The 21,978-nt window shown below is 41.4% G+C and overlaps 1 protein-coding gene and 1 long non-coding RNA gene across 2 annotated transcripts; one reads left to right on the top strand and one right to left on the bottom strand.

Moving 5' to 3' along the window:
• Nucleotides 1-2,332: 2,332 nt before the first annotated feature.
• LOC136954728 (uncharacterized) lies at nucleotides 2,333-5,185 on the top strand. Its single transcript, XR_010878126.1, has 3 exons — nucleotides 2,333-2,486; nucleotides 4,485-4,587; nucleotides 4,782-5,185. It is a non-coding gene; the product is annotated as an uncharacterized lncRNA (long non-coding RNA).
• Nucleotides 5,186-16,949: 11,764 nt separating this feature from the next.
• fut11 (fucosyltransferase 11 (alpha (1,3) fucosyltransferase)) lies at nucleotides 16,950-21,810 on the bottom strand. Its single transcript, XM_067247613.1, has 5 exons — nucleotides 21,760-21,810; nucleotides 20,846-21,184; nucleotides 20,146-20,526; nucleotides 19,235-19,857; nucleotides 16,950-19,122 (listed from the first exon to the last, which is right to left on the bottom strand). The coding sequence occupies exons 1-5, from the start codon at nucleotides 21,808-21,810 to the stop codon at nucleotides 18,972-18,974; spliced, it is 1,545 nt and encodes a 514-aa protein (XP_067103714.1). The 3' UTR covers nucleotides 16,950-18,971.
• Between the last annotated feature and the right edge of the window lie 168 nt (nucleotides 21,811-21,978).

Below are 21,978 nucleotides of genomic sequence, written 5' to 3'. Positions count from 1 at the left end.
CTTCCCAAAATTACAAATTTCTTTTTCGACCAGCCGGTGAAGGATGCACTCATCTGCCAGAAGATACAGGTATTGTACTGTTTGCTATAGCTAACATTACTGTACCACGTAGCTAACGTTAGCCTATACTTTGACAGCTGTACTGGTCTGTCTGTGTTGTGCTTCCTAGCGTTAACAGAGCCTCCTTTCCAAGACCCAGGAAAATTAGCCTTGCTCCTTTATTGACTTTCTATTAAGCTGACAGCATTGAAATGGAGTGAAACTACAAAAAAAAGAGAAAGTACAAAAGTGCTTAATTATAAAATATATTACATAACTGACATTATTAGCAAACATGATAACGTATGCAACAGTAGTATCGTGCAGTTGCAGCGATTGTGTTTGACTATTTAAACATACAAAAAACATAATCAAAGTTACAATAAGATATTGTATTTCAGTTATATACATATTATGATTGTGTAAAACGTACAGTCATCACTTTAAATCTGTAAGAGTATCATGTCACTAATTCTTCCAAGTTGTGCATGACATCTGTTTTTGGATGAAGTTTATTAGTTTTTATTTCAGGAGACATACAGTTATTGGCCCCCGGCCCATCCAACCAAGAGGGCCAGACATAATGCCCGATACGACATTATGGATCTCCAGGAAAGTGCGGGTGTTTGCAACTACAGGTACATGATAACAGGCAATGTACTCACAAACAAAACAGAACACTAGAATGTATATTCAAATCTCTGAAAACATTCACGACTAAATGTTAGTCTTATTTTGATTGAACCTATTTTCTATTATCATTTCGTACATAGGAGACTTTGAGAAAGCCTTGCGGTGGAGCAAGACGGCTGAATATCAATCCACCGTTGAGACGGAAGACGAAGCTCCACAAAAACGAGTAGTCAAACGTCCGCACAAATATGTGGACAGTAGTGGAGGTATGTCAGAACCACCGTGTGTGGTATTTTGTGGTACATAAATGTGTGTAGCACTAAAACATCTACGTTAATAATTAAGTTTGTTTTAGTATAATATACAAATAAAATAATGGGCCTGTGCAACAAAGTGTTTCATCATTTGAGTTCTGTTTAGATGAGGAGCAGCCATGGGTCATGGAGAAGAGGCAAAAGAAAATTAAAGGTACATTTGTTATTGTCTACAAGACAGCTACAAAAAAACACACTAAGTGGCCAGCCGCTGTAATATAACATCATGTATTCTCTATACAAGGCCCGGTTCCAAATGTCCATGCCATGGTGGGCAACCAAAAGACCCATAAAGGTTGGATCTTTTTTTAAATGTTTATGTCAAAGACTGTACTAGTATAAATGCCATAATTTCATCACAATGTCACTCATCTTAAACTGTGCAGAGATTACCTTACCTACTCCACCACGACCTACTTCACCACAACCAGCAACATCCAATTGTAGGTTGTTCAAGAATCTCAATAATCAACAGTAATTAAATTTTTTAACACAGTTGTACTATCAATATGCTAATACTTTGTACATAAATTACATTCCACTTTCATTTCTCTATAGATTATCCTACCACCGTCACACGGCCTGGCAACGTGTCCCTGTTAAATAATGGTAAGGTGATGAATGACCGTATAATCGTATGAGCCATGGCAACCCTAAAGGCTATGTTTTGAAGCAAAAGCATGAACTTTTGCATCACCAGATGCCATACACCCAGGAGTGGTAGAGGAGAACCCATTGGAGGCCCAAGAAAACAGCTGGCAGCCAGGCAAGTTCAAATATAAGACACTCTAAAACATACTAAAAGCTTTTCAATAGCATTGCCAACTCATTAAAAGGCATACCTAAGTTGTTCTGATCGTGGCGGGGGGAAACATATTTGTCAAACAACACGTTGTCATACTAATGCTTTTTATACCCCATTCAGCTGTACCATCTTGGGAGAAAACATTTCAGAAAATTCAAGGTAACATTTGTTAAATATATCAATGTTACAGCTAATCTAGAAGAACCACAGTGTATGCCAATCATGTAAAATCATTTTACATGTCCTTGAGTAGACACGTTACAGGTTATTTTGCAAAAAATGGAGACCTTGGAGGAGAACCAGAGAGAGGCTCTCCTCTTCAGTCGGTCACAGGGCGGACAGGACAGGACTGTTTTAGACATTCAGGTGTCCCAAACTTTGGCCGAACTCCAAGACCTGGAGTTCCGAAAGAGAGTGGTAGGTGTTTGGAGATGCCAGGAACTATGACTTACACGCAGCGTTCAACATCATTTTAATTCTAGTAAACAATTCAGCAATGTCTTGTAATATTGTACCTACCTTGTTGATATCCAAGATCCACCATCTGAGCCTTGTCAGTGGGTCCAGCCCTGGAGAGTGCGTGAGGAGGGTGATGTGGGCATTGGCCACCAATGCCGTATGGAGCAGCTACAGCCTCAGGGGAAAGAAGGGGAAGCTGCCACTCCTCGGCACAGCCCTGAGCACGACAATTAAACGTGAGTCTAACCACTCGTTTCTAAAAAGGATCTACAGTTAGGTCCATAAATATTTGGACATTGACACAATTTTCATCATTTTGGCTCTGTATACCACCACAATGGAAATGAAACAATCAAGATGTGCTTTAAGTGCAGACTTTCAGCTTTAATTTCAGGGTATTTACATCCAAATCAGGTGAACGGTGTAGGAATTACAACACATTTGATATGTGGCCCCCCCCTTTTTAAGGGACCAAAAGTAATTGGACAATTGGCTGCTCAGCTGTTCCATGGCCAGGTGTATGTTATTCCCTCATGGGAGTTCGTTATTTCATTGACAAGGAGCAGATAAAAGGTCTAGAGTTCATTTCAAGTATGGTATTTGTGTTTGGAATCTGTTGCTGTCAACTCTCAATATGAAGTCCGAAGAGCTGTCACCATCAGTGAAGCAAGCCATCGTTAGGCTGTAAAATCAAAACAAACCTATCAGAGAGATAGCAAAAACATTAGGTGTGGCCAAATCAACTGTTTGGTACATTCTTAAAAAGAAAGAACGCACTGGTGAGCTCAGCAACACCAAAAGACCCGGAAGACCACGGAAAACAACTGTGGTGGATGACAGAAGAATTCTTTCCCTGGTGAAGAAAAACCCCTTCACATCAGTTGGCCAGATCAAGAACACTCTCCAGGAGGTAGGCGTATCTGTGTCAAAGTCAACAATTAAGAGAAGACTTCACAAGAGTAAATACAGAGGGTTCACCACAAGATGTAAACCATTGGTGAGTCTCAAAAACAGGAAGACCAGATTAGAGTTTGCCAAAAAACATCTAAAAGAGCCTGTACAGTTCTGGAACAACATCCTATGGACAGATGAGACCAAGATCAACTTGTACCAGAATGATGGGAAGAGAAGATTATGGAGAAGGGAAGGAACTGCTCATGATCCAAAGCATACCACCTCATCAGTGAAGCATGGTGGAGGTAGTGTTATGGCGTGGGCATGTATGGCTGCCAATGGAACTGGTTCCCTTGTATTTATCGATGATGTGACTGCTGACAAAAGCAGTAGGATGAATTCTGAAGTGTTTCGGGCAATATTATCTGCTCAGATTCAGCCAAATGCTTCAGAACTCATAGGACGGCGCTTCACAGTGCAGATGGACAATGACCCGAAGCATACTGCGAAAGCAACCAAATAGTTTTTTAAGGCAAAGAAGTGGAATGTTCTGCAATGGCCAAGTCAATCACCTGACCTAAATCCAATTGAGCATGCATTTCACTTGCTAGAGACAAAACTGAAGGGAAAATGCCCCAAGAACAAGCAGGAACTGAAGACAGTTGCAGTAGAGGCCTGGCAGAGCATCACCAGGGACGAAACCCAGCGTCTGGTGATGTCTATGGGTTCCAGACTTCAGGCTGTCATTGACTGCAAAGGATTTGCAACCAAGTATTAAAAGTGACAATTAGATTTATGATTATGTTAGTTTGTCCAATTATTTTTGGTCCCTTAAAAAGGGGGGGGGGGGCACATATAAAATGTGTTGTAATTCCTACACTGTTCACCTGATTTGGATGTAAATACCCTGAAATTAAAGCTGAAAGTCTGCACTTAAAGCACATCTTGATTGTTTCATTTCAAATTCATTGTGGTGGTATACAGAGCCAAAATGATGAAAATTGTGTCAATGTCCAAATATTTATGGACCTAACTGTATGTGATATCACATGTCCCATAACCACAAGCTACGTAAAAGTAATTAGATCACAGGCAAATAACTATCACGTCCATTACCAACTTGAATTCCGATTAGATTTGCTAGTGGTGAAGTAGGCCCACCGTAGTTAACTACCTGTAATGTAGCTAGTTGGCTAGCTAATGCTGGTTGGTTATTGATTAAATCCATTTGTCATATTAGAATTGCAAAAAAGAACAGAACATATGTATCTTACCTGGCTGGCAACAGCGTTCAACGTTCAAATTGGTGCTGACAATAAGTTCATGACTTCTAATTGCAGATGCTGTGATGAAGTGGCAGACCGGACTGGGGGAGAAGGCGGTAGAGCTCCTCATAGGGGACATGCTCAAACATGCCCCGGCAGCCCATTTGAAACGAGCCAGGTGAATGACTCATGATTGTAGCTTCCATATCCAACCTGTCACATGGCTATGTGACAAACTAGAATCACATATCTTTCTGAAGATGTATGTTATTTTAGATGTGATTTTTTTATGACTTGTGTAGCCCCTTTCACATGTGCAATTATGTTGATGGGACACTAACTTATTTTGTGCTTCATTGTCGGGGCCAACAGACAGGACCTGTAGCGGATTGGGAGAAGATTTTAGTTTTGCACTTTGTTTGTTTGGCACTTTTGTTTTGCAGTGTTTGCACTTTTTATATCAAGTATGTATATATTTTGGCCATTTTAGTTTTTATTCTAAATGTTACATACTTAAGCCCCTTAGGGGTGAGAGTTTGTACATTGTCATTTTAGCAGACGCTCTTATCCAGAGCAACTTACAGTAAGTACAGGGACATTCCCTGGAGGCAAGTAGGGTGAAATGCCTTGCCCAAGGATACAACATCATTTGGCAACCTTCTGATTAATAGCCTGATTCCCTAACCGCTCAGCCATCTGACTCCCCTTTAGTATAGGTAGACCACATATTTAAGATTCCTATATGTTGAATGTATATACCTTCCTGCCAAAGTAAATTCCTTGTCTGTGCAAACCTTCTTGGCGATTAAAACACTCTGATTCTGAAATGCTGCCTCGTTTATGATTTAGCTCAAGTTAGGCTACACATCACACAAACATAGTCCTCCTAACGTTGGCTACCATGTAGCCTATTATACCAAAACAAGTAGCCTTTTGGGCAAATGAGGTCTGCATATGAAATATAGGTTACTTAATTAACGTCGCAGTTACGGACTGGCAACGTCACAAAACAACGTTGCTAGGAGGTCGCGGTTACAGACTGGCAACGTCAGAAAATAACGTTGCCACGACGTCACGGTTACGGACTGGCAACGTCACAAAACAACGTTGCTAGGAGGTCGCGGTTACAGACTGGCAACGTCGGAAAATAACGTTGCCACGACGTCACGGTTACGGACTGGCAACGTCACAAAACAACGTTGCTAGGAGGTCGCGGTTACAGACTGGCAACGTCGGAAAATAACGTTGCCACGACGTCGCGGTTACGGACTGGCAACGTCACAAGATTACGTTGCGGTTACGTTCTGGCGTCCCACAGATGCACGGTCCCGCAACGTCGCCAAAGACGTTGCGGCAACGTATGTTTGGTCATCGAGTGACGTTGCGGCAACGTAAGGGCAACGTAACTGTGTTAGCTGGGATTGCTTTCTACAAGATTCACACGACAAAAAATGTCTCTATTTATGATTTAGCAAACACGCAATAATAAAACACAACTCCATACTATCAAGTGTGCCTGATGTAGCCACGGGCATCAAATTATTTCTGACAATACCCGTGACTGTCGCAAGCGCTGAAAGGTAATTTTCCAAGCTGAAACTGATCAAAACATATCTCAGAAGCTTCATGTCACAAGAGAGGCTGTCAGGTCTGGCCATCCTTAGCATAGAAAATGAATGTGCGCGCAGTTTAGATGTAAAGAGTGTGGTAAAAGACTTTGCACACAAATTTGCTAAAAGACGCGCACATGTGTAGGTGTAACGGAGTTGTATATACAGTCCTTGCTAGCGGTTGTTAAATCCTGCATCATTGGGTCAAGACTTTTATTTTGAAATATTGTTCACATGTTAGTAGCATATCCGGCCTTGCAGCAGAAGAAAAGATAACTGCTGCAGGTAGGTTGGGCAAAAAGTGTTCGCATTAAAATCTTTAGAATAATTTCATATATATTTGTATTACAAATACAAATTAAATGACTATTTTGTGTTGTCAATAAGCAATCATATAAATCACATTTCAATGAAACGTAGAATTGTATTTTATTTTCTATTTTCTATGTTCACATGTATTTTGTCTAGGCGGACCAAAGTAATGCCCACAACTTTGTATTTGATGATTCATTGTGCAGGTAACAAAATCAATTTGTTGTTTTGATTTGAAATGTTCTATTTTGTGTGGTAAAATTGTTATTATACGGTTATCGTACTGGTGACGTGGCTAGCATTCCCGTTTTAGAATAACTAGCCAGTAACGTCTTCGTGCATGCTACATGCAGTACTCTTTTTTCACCACAAGAGTGGAGTGTCTACTGGGTGATATGTGCTGTTCTGTGTGATACAATGTTGGATGAAGATTGTATGTTTTAGTAATTAGGAATTAATTAGAACACAGTTATTAATATAGCAGAAGAAAAGATAACTGCTGCAGGCGGACCAAAGTAATGCCCACAACTTTGTATTTGATGATTCATTGTGCAGAAATAAAAAAAGAAACATCTTCGTCCATCCTGAGGGTTGCAGTCCTTGAAGAACAAACACAATGCAGGTTACATAGGCTATTCACCTGCAAACCGTTTGAGCGTTTTTTTCTTATTGAATAAATTTCCCTCACAAGACAAGCTTGAGTTTTTATATCTTGCATTTATTACACGGCTCTTCAGAATGTTCCAAAAAGTTCAGTTGATCGTGTCGGGGTCCTGTTCGTCCTGTCGGTATTTGTATTACATTATCCGTTACATATGTGGTGGGGGGGGGGGGGGGGGGGGGGGCTCTCAGGCTTATTCTGCGGGGGGGGCCTCATGTGTTTCCGTTACGGGCCTGGTTTGTGTGGTCAGAAATATGTCTCTACCGGCAGTTTCGAAATCGTCTTCCTTCTTGCTTTCTCTGACGATTTTGTCACCAGATTTGCATTGGTCTCTATGGGGCGAGAGTTGGACTTTGTCTCGCTTTCGTGGGGCTCTGAACACATGTGTACGTCTGTTGGATTCAACAGACAACTGTATACGACCAGCACAAAATTAGCTATCTATTGATCCAAAAACGAAGCATGAAGAGCGAAAATTGTGGCAATTCTGGCAAACTAGAAATATTTTTTCAACGACATCCGAAGCTCAGGCCTCACTCTAAGCATTTCAGTCTGCACTCTAGGGTTTCACGTACACACCCATGTAAATCTCAGAAACGGCTTGAAAAAGTCATGAAACATAATCAGTGATATTGAAAAAAAGTTGAATAGATATCAAAAAGCTGAATTATTTAAAAATAGTTTAGGGTTTTGTCAACATTTTTAAGTCTAAATGGTGGCTCTAGCTGAAAGATTGAGGAAGAAGAAGGATTTGGAAGTTGAAGAAGTTTTAAGAAGTTTGAGAGGATTTGAAAGAAACTCCATTGGAAAACCATGTTAAAAATATTATGAATATTGATTTATATTAATTCAAGCATAAGAGGTACAAAGCTGAAAAGTCATAGCACCCATGGCCTGAACCTGCTGAATTTTTTGATAGCTGAACAGTTTTAATAGCTGAAGATTTGAAGAGCTGAAACGTGCCACGGAAGAAATAGAAGAAAAATAATAAGTTGATTAAAGATTCAAAGAACAATACTTGGAATGCTGAAGCAGCATTCCAACAATAAGTTGAATAAAGATTCAAAGAACAATACTTGGAATGCTGAAGCAGCATTCCAACAATAATAGTAAAGAGAAACAGGAAATAGAAACAGGAAAACAATAGTGAGAATGCTTAATAGCATTTGCTTACTTTATCGCTGACGAACTGCATGGTTGCGAATTTAATTGTTTTCACATTAGAACTTGCACAAACCAGTGCACTGAAATTTGTAATTTTATGTATTCATAGTTTTCACGTGACGTTACGTTCCAAGGGGCACACCCCACGTCCAATAAAGAAAACCCAGAGAGGAGGAGATTGTGGATTTGTGCCATTAAACCTAACGTTACCTCTGTCTCCAAGGAGGGCAAACAATGCCAGCCGTCCAAATATACACGTATTTGCAGCTAACACTACATCAAGTTCAAGTAAAGTTAAACACAAGAATATACAGGTATATTAATTATGGTATTGCCATAAAAAACATCTTTATGTAATCGGTTTGACATAGTTTGTTGTGTATCGAGGCGACCAACTGCAGTGGTCGTAGTGAGTTAAAGATAGCTAGTTAGCTAAATAGTTGGGTTGCTGTGTTACACACAACAAAACTCAAAATGCATTTGGAACTAGAGAGGGTACAATTTCTGGGGAAATTGTAGGGTGTGCTTGCTTGCGTCGGTTGCACAGGGGTCCGTTTTTAAATGACATGTTTACAATTGATATTTCTGTATATTTTATATAAAAATGCATAGGGCCTACTTATTATTTATAAAGATTACATAGATTTAAAAGCATCTTTTTTTTGCTGCTCATTTACAACTCAAAATACGAGTGAAGTGTAGAATGAAATATGATGTCTTCTCATTTCCCCTGCAAGAGGCAGCCTCATAGCTGAATCAAAACGAATAAATTTGGCAGACCAGTGTAAATATTGACCTAATCTCTATGATTTAAACGTCCTTTTAAGTTTTCCCTTCTCGTGATATTTTCAGGCATTTAGCCTACTCATATTGCATTCATTTATTAATAAAGAACCCCCCTTTGAAGATTACTCTACGACGTTACCGGCAGTAAAAGATGGAATTGCGATTCAAACAGTACCATCTGCTAACTGAAAATATGCCCCCAAAACGTAAATAAGCTTGACATTTATTTCGTGGAAAATCGCTCATTTATAAAAAGCTCACTGGTAGCGATCATTGTCAGTAACAACGCAAAATGCGATATAGCCCTGTGTGGAGAAGCTGCCCCGGTAAATTGTACTACTACAGTACAGTACTACTGCTGTGTTCGTCTTGGTAGCGATTGCGTTGGTTGAATTCAATTTAACGTTCCGTTGTGCGGTTTAGGCTGAAATTAATTATTTTCATGAACAGATTGACAAAGTTTAGGCTGTGGCAATGAAGTTCAGGTTAGTAGTCAGATAGTTTCACCTATTGAAAGACTTTTGATTTAAATAAGGGGAGTGCCGAACATGTTCTGTCGCCGTTTGACTTCCTAAACAGCTGTGTAGATGTTTTTGTAGTGTGTCTCGCGTAGGCTACAGCGTTGCAGTGAGCAACACTGGTTTGAAACCACAGGTAATGATAATTTCACCAACAAATCGTTTACTTGTAATGTAATGTCATAATAAATCCTACAACGAAAATTTATTTGTGAGGAATGTTTATTTTAACGATTGAAAACAGATGCATCATAGACCACTGTAGTATGTGTTGCCCGGGCAACAGAGGCTAATGTCATTATGCTAATGCTTCAGTGAAATAGTAGACTACCGTTTCCGAAAGTAGATGTGGGCCTACTTCCTTAATAATATCAGCTAATATTGTACATTACACAATTGTGTTTCACATCACAAAGTAAAATGAGTAAATAGTTATCACCCTGGCCTCTTTGCTTGTGGCGTTTCTGCAGCTGCCTTGCAGTAAAGCTATAGTTAGCCTAGCTATCCCCCAAGTTAACAGATGCGAAACTAATGTTCTGCTACAGGTAGTCACGCGTGTTTTCGTGACGTTAGTAACGTCAGTGACTGTGGCTAGCAAATTAGCTACCGTTAGCTTCACTTTTCGCCACAAAAACTTAGCTTGAGCCTAAACCATGCAACGGAACGTAAATCCCAATAGAAGCAACTCAATCGCTACCAAGACGAAACTTTTGACACCTAGGTTGTCTATGTAGGCCAAATACTGACGAAGATTTAGGGGGGCAAAAATAAATAATAATAAATATTTATGTGAGAGAACAAAGGTTGTGCCCTTGCCGAAGGCAAAGCACACCCAATTATGGTGTCATTAGCTAGATTCCCTTATCAGTGTTGTTGAGTTATACTGTTGTTGCAGCTAACGTTGTATTCGGAGGAAAAGAGTGGACGATAGGTTGATCACCTTTTAGCCGTTCTTGGCATATTTATTGTATGAGCTGCAGACACATCAGTCTCACGGTCAGACAGCTTCTGATTGAACAAATCAACTGGAACAAAAACGACGCCGACGTGCCCTCCACAACACACACGCTACAGAGGTAGCGCCTCCCCGCGGCACAAACATACATCCAACCACAGAACAGCACAGCACTACATCACATACAATTGAGGACATAATGAACGCATTTCAACAAGTGTCCTGGTGGTCCATCTGAAAATAATTAGATCATTATGTAGATATTAAGCCTCAAAGATCCGTAGATTTTGGGGGGTGGATGGCTTGATTGACAGGTCTACTAGCCAGGGGCATAGAGGAGAAAGGCTGTTAGCGAGGTGGGCGTGCATTTTGTCCTCGGCCTCTCCCGCCCTTCGCCCCTTCCCAACTCCAAAAAACAAAAATCGAGGCTTCAAAACAGGCTTTTTTCTCGACTGGCGAGAGTTGCCGCTTGCATTCAGGGAGGAGTTAAAAACGCCTCCTTAAAGTTGGACATTCCTGCTTCTCATGGTTTGCTGCGTTGACGTCAGTCATGGCCGATCAAGAGCTGTTTGCTTACTTTATCGCTGACGAACTGCATGGTTGCGAATTTAATTGTTTTCACATTAGAACTTGCACAAACCAGTGCACTGAAATTTGTAATTTTATGTATTCATAGTTTTCACGTGACGTTACGTTCCAAGGGGCACACCCCACGTCCAATAAAGAAAACCCAGAGAGGAGGAGATTGTGGATTTGTGCCATTAAACCTAACGTTACCTCTGTCTCCAAGGAGGGCAAACAATGCCAGCCGTCCAAATATACACGTATTTGCAGCTAACACTACATCAAGTTCAAGTAAAGTTAAACACAAGAATATACAGGTATATTAATTATGGTATTGCCATAAAAAACATCTTTATGTAATCGGTTTGACATAGTTTGTTGTGTATCGAGGCGACCAACTGCAGTGGTCGTAGTGAGTTAAAGATAGCTAGTTAGCTAAATAGTTGGGTTGCTGTGTTACACACAACAAAACTCAAAATGCATTTGGAACTAGAGAGGGTACAATTTCTGGGGAAATTGTAGGGTGTGCTTGCTTGCGTCGGTTGCACAGGGGTCCGTTTTTAAATGACATGTTTACAATTGATATTTCTGTATATTTTATATAAAAATGCATAGGGCCTACTTATTATTTATAAAGATTACATAGATTTAAAAGCATCTTTTTTTTGCTGCTCATTTACAACTCAAAATACGAGTGAAGTGTAGAATGAAATATGATGTCTTCTCATTTCCCCTGCAAGAGGCAGCCTCATAGCTGAATCAAAACGAATAAATTTGGCAGACCAGTGTAAATATTGACCTAATCTCTATGATTTAAACGTCCTTTTAAGTTTTCCCTTCTCGTGATATTTTCAGGCATTTAGCCTACTCATATTGCATTCATTTATTAATAAAGAACCCCCCTTTGAAGATTACTCTACGACGTTACCGGCAGTAAAAGATGGAATTGCGATTCAAACAGTACCATCTGCTAACTGAAAATATGCCCCCAAAACGTAAATAAGCTTGACATTTATTTCGTGGAAAATCGCTCATTTATAAAAAGCTCACTGGTAGCGATCATTGTCAGTAACAACGCAAAATGCGATATAGCCCTGTGTGGAGAAGCTGCCCCGGTAAATTGTACTACTACAGTACAGTACTACTGCTGTGTTCGTCTTGGTAGCGATTGCGTTGGTTGAATTCAATTTAACGTTCCGTTGTGCGGTTTAGGCTGAAATTAATTATTTTCATGAACAGATTGACAAAGTTTAGGCTGTGGCAATGAAGTTCAGGTTAGTAGTCAGATAGTTTCACCTATTGAAAGACTTTTGATTTAAATAAGGGGAGTGCCGAACATGTTCTGTCGCCGTTTGACTTCCTAAACAGCTGTGTAGATGTTTTTGTAGTGTGTCTCGCGTAGGCTACAGCGTTGCAGTGAGCAACACTGGTTTGAAACCACAGGTAATGATAATTTCACCAACAAATCGTTTACTTGTAATGTAATGTCATAATAAATCCTACAACGAAAATTTATTTGTGAGGAATGTTTATTTTAACGATTGAAAACAGATGCATCATAGACCACTGTAGTATGTGTTGCCCGGGCAACAGAGGCTAATGTCATTATGCTAATGCTTCAGTGAAATAGTAGACTACCGTTTCCGAAAGTAGATGTGGGCCTACTTCCTTAATAATATCAGCTAATATTGTACATTACACAATTGTGTTTCACATCACAAAGTAAAATGAGTAAATAGTTATCACCCTGGCCTCTTTGCTTGTGGCGTTTCTGCAGCTGCCTTGCAGTAAAGCTATAGTTAGCCTAGCTATCCCCCAAGTTAACAGATGCGAAACTAATGTTCTGCTACAGGTAGTCACGCGTGTTTTCGTGACGTTAGTAACGTCAGTGACTGTGGCTAGCAAATTAGCTACCGTTAGCTTCACTTTTCGCCACAAAAACTTAGCTTGAGCCTAAACCATGCAACGGAACGTAAATCCCAATAGAAGCAACTCAATCGCTACCAAGACGAAACTTTTGACACCTAGGTTGTCTATGTAGGCCAAATACTGACGAAGATTTAGGGGGGCAAAAATAAATAATAATAAATATTTATGTGAGAGAACAAAGGTTGTGCCCTTGCCGAAGGCAAAGCACACCCAATTATGGTGTCATTAGCTAGATTCCCTTATCAGTGTTGTTGAGTTATACTGTTGTTGCAGCTAACGTTGTATTCGGAGGAAAAGAGTGGACGATAGGTTGATCACCTTTTAGCCGTTCTTGGCATATTTATTGTATGAGCTGCAGACACATCAGTCTCACGGTCAGACAGCTTCTGATTGAACAAATCAACTGGAACAAAAACGACGCCGACGTGCCCTCCACAACACACACGCTACAGAGGTAGCGCCTCCCCGCGGCACAAACATACATCCAACCACAGAACAGCACAGCACTACATCACATACAATTGAGGACATAATGAACGCATTTCAACAAGTGTCCTGGTGGTCCATCTGAAAATAATTAGATCATTATGTAGATATTAAGCCTCAAAGATCCGTAGATTTTGGGGGGTGGATGGCTTGATTGACAGGTCTACTAGCCAGGGGCATAGAGGAGAAAGGCTGTTAGCGAGGTGGGCGTGCATTTTGTCCTCGGCCTCTCCCGCCCTTCGCCCCTTCCCAACTCCAAAAAACAAAAATCGAGGCTTCAAAACAGGCTTTTTTCTCGACTGGCGAGAGTTGCCGCTTGCATTCAGGGAGGAGTTAAAAACGCCTCCTTAAAGTTGGACATTCCTGCTTCTCATGGTTTGCTGCGTTGACGTCAGTCATGGCCGATCAAGAGCTGTTTGCTTACTTTATCGCTGACGAACTGCATGGTTGCGAATTTAATTGTTTTCACATTAGAACTTGCACAAACCAGTGCACTGAAATTTGTAATTTTATGTATTCATAGTTTTCACGTGACGTTACGTTCCAAGGGGCACACCCCACGTCCAATAAAGAAAACCCAGAGAGGAGGAGATTGTGGATTTGTGCCATTAAACCTAACGTTACCTCTGTCTCCAAGGAGGGCAAACAATGCCAGCCGTCCAAATATACACGTATTTGCAGCTAACACTACATCAAGTTCAAGTAAAGTTAAACACAAGAATATACAGGTATATTAATTATGGTATTGCCATAAAAAACATCTTTATGTAATCGGTTTGACATAGTTTGTTGTGTATCGAGGCGACCAACTGCAGTGGTCGTAGTGAGTTAAAGATAGCTAGTTAGCTAAATAGTTGGGTTGCTGTGTTACACACAACAAAACTCAAAATGCATTTGGAACTAGAGAGGGTACAATTTCTGGGGAAATTGTAGGGTGTGCTTGCTTGCGTCGGTTGCACAGGGGTCCGTTTTTAAATGACATGTTTACAATTGATATTTCTGTATATTTTATATAAAAATGCATAGGGCCTACTTATTATTTATAAAGATTACATAGATTTAAAAGCATCTTTTTTTTGCTGCTCATTTACAACTCAAAATACGAGTGAAGTGTAGAATGAAATATGATGTCTTCTCATTTCCCCTGCAAGAGGCAGCCTCATAGCTGAATCAAAACGAATAAATTTGGCAGACCAGTGTAAATATTGACCTAATCTCTATGATTTAAACGTCCTTTTAAGTTTTCCCTTCTCGTGATATTTTCAGGCATTTAGCCTACTCATATTGCATTCATTTATTAATAAAGAACCCCCCTTTGAAGATTACTCTACGACGTTACCGGCAGTAAAAGATGGAATTGCGATTCAAACAGTACCATCTGCTAACTGAAAATATGCCCCCAAAACGTAAATAAGCTTGACATTTATTTCGTGGAAAATCGCTCATTTATAAAAAGCTCACTGGTAGCGATCATTGTCAGTAACAACGCAAAATGCGATATAGCCCTGTGTGGAGAAGCTGCCCCGGTAAATTGTACTACTACAGTACAGTACTACTGCTGTGTTCGTCTTGGTAGCGATTGCGTTGGTTGAATTCAATTTAACGTTCCGTTGTGCGGTTTAGGCTGAAATTAATTATTTTCATGAACAGATTGACAAAGTTTAGGCTGTGGCAATGAAGTTCAGGTTAGTAGTCAGATAGTTTCACCTATTGAAAGACTTTTGATTTAAATAAGGGGAGTGCCGAACATGTTCTGTCGCCGTTTGACTTCCTAAACAGCTGTGTAGATGTTTTTGTAGTGTGTCTCGCGTAGGCTACAGCGTTGCAGTGAGCAACACTGGTTTGAAACCACAGGTAATGATAATTTCACCAACAAATCGTTTACTTGTAATGTAATGTCATAATAAATCCTACAACGAAAATTTATTTGTGAGGAATGTTTATTTTAACGATTGAAAACAGATGCATCATAGACCACTGTAGTATGTGTTGCCCGGGCAACAGAGGCTAATGTCATTATGCTAATGCTTCAGTGAAATAGTAGACTACCGTTTCCGAAAGTAGATGTGGGCCTACTTCCTTAATAATATCAGCTAATATTGTACATTACACAATTGTGTTTCACATCACAAAGTAAAATGAGTAAATAGTTATCACCCTGGCCTCTTTGCTTGTGGCGTTTCTGCAGCTGCCTTGCAGTAAAGCTATAGTTAGCCTAGCTATCCCCCAAGTTAACAGATGCGAAACTAATGTTCTGCTACAGGTAGTCACGCGTGTTTTCGTGACGTTAGTAACGTCAGTGACTGTGGCTAGCAAATTAGCTACCGTTAGCTTCACTTTTCGCCACAAAAACTTAGCTTGAGCCTAAACCATGCAACGGAACGTAAATCCCAATAGAAGCAACTCAATCGCTACCAAGACGAAACTTTTGACACCTAGGTTGTCTATGTAGGCCAAATACTGACGAAGATTTAGGGGGGCAAAAATAAATAATAATAAATATATATGTGAGAGAACAAAGATTGTGCCCTTGCCGAAGGCAAAGCACACCCAATAATAATAAATATATACAGTTAGGTCCATAAATATTTGGACATTGACACAATTTTCATCATTTTGGCTCTGTATACCACCACAATGGATTTGAAATGAATCAATCAAGATGTGCGTTAAGTGCAGACTTTCAGCTTTAATTTCAGGGTATTTACATCCAAATCAGGTGAACGGTGTAGGAATTACAACACATTTTATATGTGGCCCCCCCCTTTTTAAGGGACCAAAAATAATTGGACAAACTAACATAATCATAAATCTAATTGTCACTTTTAATACTTGGTTGCAAATCCTTTGCAGTCAATGACAGCCTGAAGTCTGGAACCCATAGACATCACCAGACGCTGGGTTTCGTCCCTGGTGATGCTCTGCCAGGCCTCTACTGCAACTGTCTTCAGTTCCTGCTTGTTCTTGGGGCATTTTCCCTTCAGTTTTGTCTTTAGCGAGTGAAATGCATGCTCAATTGGATTTAGGTCAGGTGATTGACTTGGCCATTGCAGAACATTCCACTTCTTTGCCTTAAAAAACTCTTTGGTTGCTTTCGCAGCATGCTTCGGGTCATTGTCCATCTGCACTGTGAAGCGCCGTCCTATGAGTTCTGAAGCATTTGGCTGAATCTGAGCAGATAATATTGCCCGAAACACTTCAGAATTCATCCTACTGCTTTTGTCAGCAGTCACATCATCGATAAATACAAGGGAACCAGTTCCATTGGCAGCCATACATGCCCACGCCATAACACTACCTCCACCATGCTTCACTGATGAGGTGGTATGCTTTGGATCATGAGCAGTTCCTTCCCTTCTCCATACTCTTCTCTTCCCATCATTCTGGTACAAGTTGATCTTGGTCTCATCTGTCCATAGGATGTTGTTCCAGAACTGTACAGGCTCTTTTAGATGTTTTTTGGCAAACTCTAATCTGGTCTTCCTGTTTTTGAGACTCACCAATGGTTTACATCTTGTGGTGAACCCTCTGTATTTACTCTGGTGAAGTCTTCTCTTAATTGTTGACTTTGACACAGATACGCCTACCTCCTGGAGAGTGTTCTTGATCTGGCCAACTGTTGTGAAGGGGTTTTTCTTCACCAGGGAAAGAATTCTTCTGTCATCCACCACAGTTGTTTTCCGTGGTCTTCCGGGTCTTTTGGTGTTGCTGAGCTCACCAGTGCGTTCTTTCTTTTTAAGAATGTACCAAACAGTTGATTTGGCCACACCTAATGTTTTTGCTATCTCTCTGATAGGTTTGTTTTGATTTTACAGCCTAACGATGGCTTGCTTCACTGATGGTGACAGCTCTTCGGACTTCATATTGAGAGTTGACAGCAACAGATTCCAAACACAAATACCATACTTGAAATGAACTCTAGACCTTTTATCTGCTCCTTGTCAATGAAATAACGAACTCCCATGAGGGAATAACATACACCTGGCCATGGAACAGCTGAGCAGCCAATTGTCCAATTACTTTTGGTCCCTTAAAAAGGGGGGGGCCACATATCAAATGTGTTGTAATTCCTACACCGTTCACCTGATTTGGATGTAAATACCCTGAAATTAAAGCTGAAAGTCTGCACTTAAAGCACATCTTGATTGTTTAATTTCAAATCCATTGTGGTGGTATACAGAGCCAAAATGATGAAAATTGTGTCAATGTCCAAATATTTATGGACCTAACTGTATGCGAGAGAACAAAGGTTTTGCTCTTGCCGAAGGCAAGCACACCCAATTAAATGATTGGGAAATCCCTTTACACCGATATTCAACTGAATGTAAAACAAAGACAATGTGTGAGGCTTGTGTTAAGACTGATTGGTTTTTCATACTCATTTGGTCCTTTGTTTTTATTTAGGTTTTTCACAGCCTCCCAACTTTTTTGGAATTGAGGTTGTAATAAGTAAAAATTAAAGGAAAAGAATTTCCGTTTGAATAGTTAGCAGTTTTCTGAGAGAGGGGTTAGCTAGTTTACAGTAATGATATCACAGTCATCACATATATAAAACCTTGCGGTTTTTAGGGGCAGAAATACGGCAGCGGGTGCTGTATATGGATCGTAAGTGCCCAACACTTGCAGTTTGTTTAGCTAAGACGTGATCCAAAGAAACGTGGGAAGGTAATTTGCCGGCTTTTGTTGCGCCAGCAGCTTTCTGCCCTCCAGGTCACCGCGGATGTCACGTGACTGAAAACTATGAATTGGGCTATGTTAAACTCTTTCTCCAACCTACAGATTGATAATACAACCAGAACTCAATTCAACTTAGTCTTTCCGTTAGTGAAGAGGCGGACTAAAACCCGTCAAAGTTGCTGTGTGTTAGTCTGGCCAATCATGAAATAGCTGTGTCGTCATTAGAACCTGTGCAGTTGCTCTTGAGAAAATGCGCTCGGCTACACAGCCGGCTGTTCTCAAATCGATCTCACGGTACTTTGATGGATACGTCACAGTGACCTAGCCTCAACGGCGTCTCAAGTCAAGACAAAATGTCTAACCAGAATTCACTGCTTCAAGTCAGCCGGCTGCGGCTACAGTCTATGATAGGAGCCAATCTAGCGCATTCAAAAGTCGAAAGTTTCAATTATCGCAGCAGATTTAATTAGATTCACTACATAAAATTAGGTTTTCATTTTTTTACTTTGGTCTTCTAATTGACATAAACGCCATAAGGTCAGCGAAAAAGTTGTATTGCCTGGAAATACTTGATTGAGAAGTATAATTGGCATGGCAACAGTGGCAATACTGACGCCGGTGGCCATGGTAGTCATTTCGGACATGGTTGACAACTAAAAAAAACGGTAAGCTCCTGAAGAGAAAGGCGAATCGTGCATATAAACGTGCAAGTAACGCAAAGCGAAAATAGCCTATATCTCCAGCGCAAAAAAATTGCTTTTGGTGGGAACACAGCATTAGGCATAATGTACTTCTTTTTTTACTTGACTTCGCCTAACCTGTATGACAAAACAGTCCTGAACAGTGCAAACTCTGTGGTACATTGAAGGCACTCCAGGTGCTAAGCATCCCCAGTCAGGGTCAGTGTTGGCCCGTAGCCATCCTTGTGGAAATCTCCTGGATGTGGTGCCAAAGCAGCTCGGGGTTTGACTCATTGTGTCTGATCAGTGACTCCAACCCTTCAGCCTGCTCTAGGCTCTGCCAGTAGTCCTGTGGCCACATCTGCAGCCAGCTACACACACAAACACATACAGGTTAACTGCTAAAATTAGGAATACTATGAAATCTAATGGACAATTCACAAAATGCAAATTATTGGCTCAAAGGCCAGTGGTTACACATACCTGTCATTGACAGGGATATCCTGGAGGTCGCCGTACCCCGGGCAGGGGAGAGGGCACCCCATATGCCTGTTATTGGCCATCTTTGGCTTAGGGGGCTGGTTCTGCTTGGGAGCCTTTCGATTGGCCCGTTTGGATGCCAATCGAGCGTTCTCCTGGTCACACACATAGCACTCAAACCCGTTAAGATAGTTGGGCCTGCTCATGTCATTCACGCCCCATTCCCTGCTTTCTATTGCCTCCAGAAGACGAGAGTCGGTAACATGGCTGGGGTGTTTAAACTCTAGATATTTCATGTATTCCTTGTCGTTCTCATCCAGGGCTATCAGATAGTCAGCCAGGTCCTTGGGTGAGGGGAAGTCATCGATGAGGATGACGGAGCAGGAGTTGGGCATCCAGTCCTTCACGGAGGGTGAGCCACGGTACACAGGCACGCTGCCCTGGTGCAGCGGACGCCACAGCTTCTCCGTCATGTAGTCGTGGCAGAGGCCGTTCTCCAGTGCCAAGTGGAACTTGTAGCGCGCCACAAAGCCCATGAAGCGGGCGTCCTCACCTGTGGCTGTGGCTGTGTCCTCTAGGCTCTCTGGGAGGGCCTTGTTGTTTAAACACTTACCGTATGAGTCCACCTGGGTGGGATGGACCGTAAGCGAAAGGAGAGACGTGGAAGTGGGGAGAGAAGTGGAGGAAGATTGGGTGAAGAGAACAACAAAAGAGTGTTGTAAGAGGAGAGAAAGGACAGGAGAGTAAAAAAATAAGAATATTCAGAAAAATACAGACACAAATTAGCAAGAAATTAAGAGTTATGCACACAGCTTTGACATGAACATTGCACAACGTGTCTACTAACACACCAAATGTCAATTTCTATATTTTCTATATTTTGCGCAATCCACGCTCCTTAGCGAGAAACCTACCTTGATATACTTCATGAGTTCCTGTACGTATCTGTCCCTGTCAGAGGGAACATCACAGTGGGACTGCATGTAGAGCACTGGAGCCAGACCCTGCTTCCTCCAACGGTTCTTCTCCTCCAGAGACACGGCCACCGGCTGCAGCAGGTACTCTAGCGAGGGGAGCCACTGCAAGGTCAGGGGGTAGTCCGAGCCCCGCCGGAAGGTGGCAGTGTAGTTGAAAAGGCGGATTCCCGGCGCGTGAGACAGGAAGTAGTTGTTCATGGGCGACTCCTCGTGGAACAGTGCCCAGGTCTGGTGGCGGAGGCGGGGGAGGGGTGCCTCGTACGCTCGGAAGTCCGTCCCGTAGAAGATAATTGAAGCTGTGCGCTTATACAACTTGACCTTCCATGCATAAGAAGTTCAATATTAAGATTGCTATAAACTGACACTTCAATTCAAGTGTACACAAGAGTAACTGTTTTTCTGTAAGAAATAATATAGTTGTCATATTACATTTTGTGAAAGTCAGTCACTGAACTCTGTCGAGAAAATTTAACTTTGTTTAAAGGCATGGTAGGTAGGTTTTGCAAACCTAGCAATTTTAGCTGGAGTTTGAAAATATCCCACCCCTCCAAAACACATGAACGTGCTGCCTGACTTCTGCCAGGAAGACAAACAAGTAACCAGTCCAATCATTGCATTTGTTCCGAATTTGTCCTACCTTTCTGTTGCGTGTGACCAGGCAGGAGGAGGTGGCACAGTCTATGCGCTCCGTGTCACCTGGAAAGTGAGGGAAAAGGCCAGAGCTCCACCAAAGGATGATTGGCAACTCCTTGTTGCCACGGGAGTCATTGTTGCCGGGGCCACGGAAGGAACTGACAGAAGCAAACTCTATATCAGAAAGGGTGCTCTGTGGCTTAAAAGCACTCTGCTCGCCTAGGGAGTCCAGAAGGTCTAAGGCGGGTTCTTGGAGGTCCTGAGCAGCCGAACCGGGCAGGGTGCCCAGGACGCACAGCATCCCCAAACAAACACTAGCTGCTAACCTGCCCTCCTCAACCATCTGAAACAGACAAAGTCGAGCAGTGAGCAAAATATTGTAGCGTTGTACCGCACAGCATTTTCACCCCTTCTACTGCAAGTCGCATATTGAGAAAATGTCCCGCCTTTATCAGTCTGTTGGTTTTAATGATCATATTAAGAAACATACGTGCACTCTTTTGCCTTTTTAATAAAAGCATTTATTTATTTTGCGGTGTAGTTTTTCCCATTTTTAACAGCGGAGATTCGTGTTCCCCGACATGTTAAGTTACAACAAAGCGTTATACATGGTTTTCAGTTAGATAGAGCTAGACATTATATAACAGTTTCAGGTTATGTTTTAGTTTTGGTAACATGGCCCACATTGTCCCGCACAAACTTCGAATCGTCCCACATTTGTTTTGTTTGATGGTGGTCACCCTAGTTGTAAGCTAGCCTATGTCTAGTATTGTGTTTTCCGTTTCTAAACTCAGCAGGCGATTATATTTCAGATGCAAAGTATCTAAGTATCGTAACTCGTAGTGTAACTTGATATTGGTACAGCTGATACATGGTGTCACACTTCAGAACGATAACGGATGTGGTATTTTATCCTACCATGATCAACAAAGTAGAAACCGTAAGAAGTGTTTTGGTTGAGCCGACCATCTGAGGTCGGACAGGAATTTTTGGTAGCAGCTTCCTCTTTTTCTTTGCATTAGCTACAGGAAAGACGTCGAATTGCATATTGCTGCCCTCTGCAGTTTGGGTAGACTCACTGCACTTCAGGCTTGACCTCGACTACATTTTTGGCAACCACCATCCTCGGTTCCCTGT

Source organism: Osmerus mordax, chromosome 12 (genome assembly GCF_038355195.1).
Source record: "Osmerus mordax isolate fOsmMor3 chromosome 12, fOsmMor3.pri, whole genome shotgun sequence".
Classification (NCBI taxonomy): Eukaryota; Metazoa; Chordata; class Actinopteri; order Osmeriformes; family Osmeridae; genus Osmerus; species Osmerus mordax.
The sequence above is the reverse complement of the archived record's forward strand: the minus strand, read 5'-3'. Positions and strand labels throughout refer to the sequence as shown.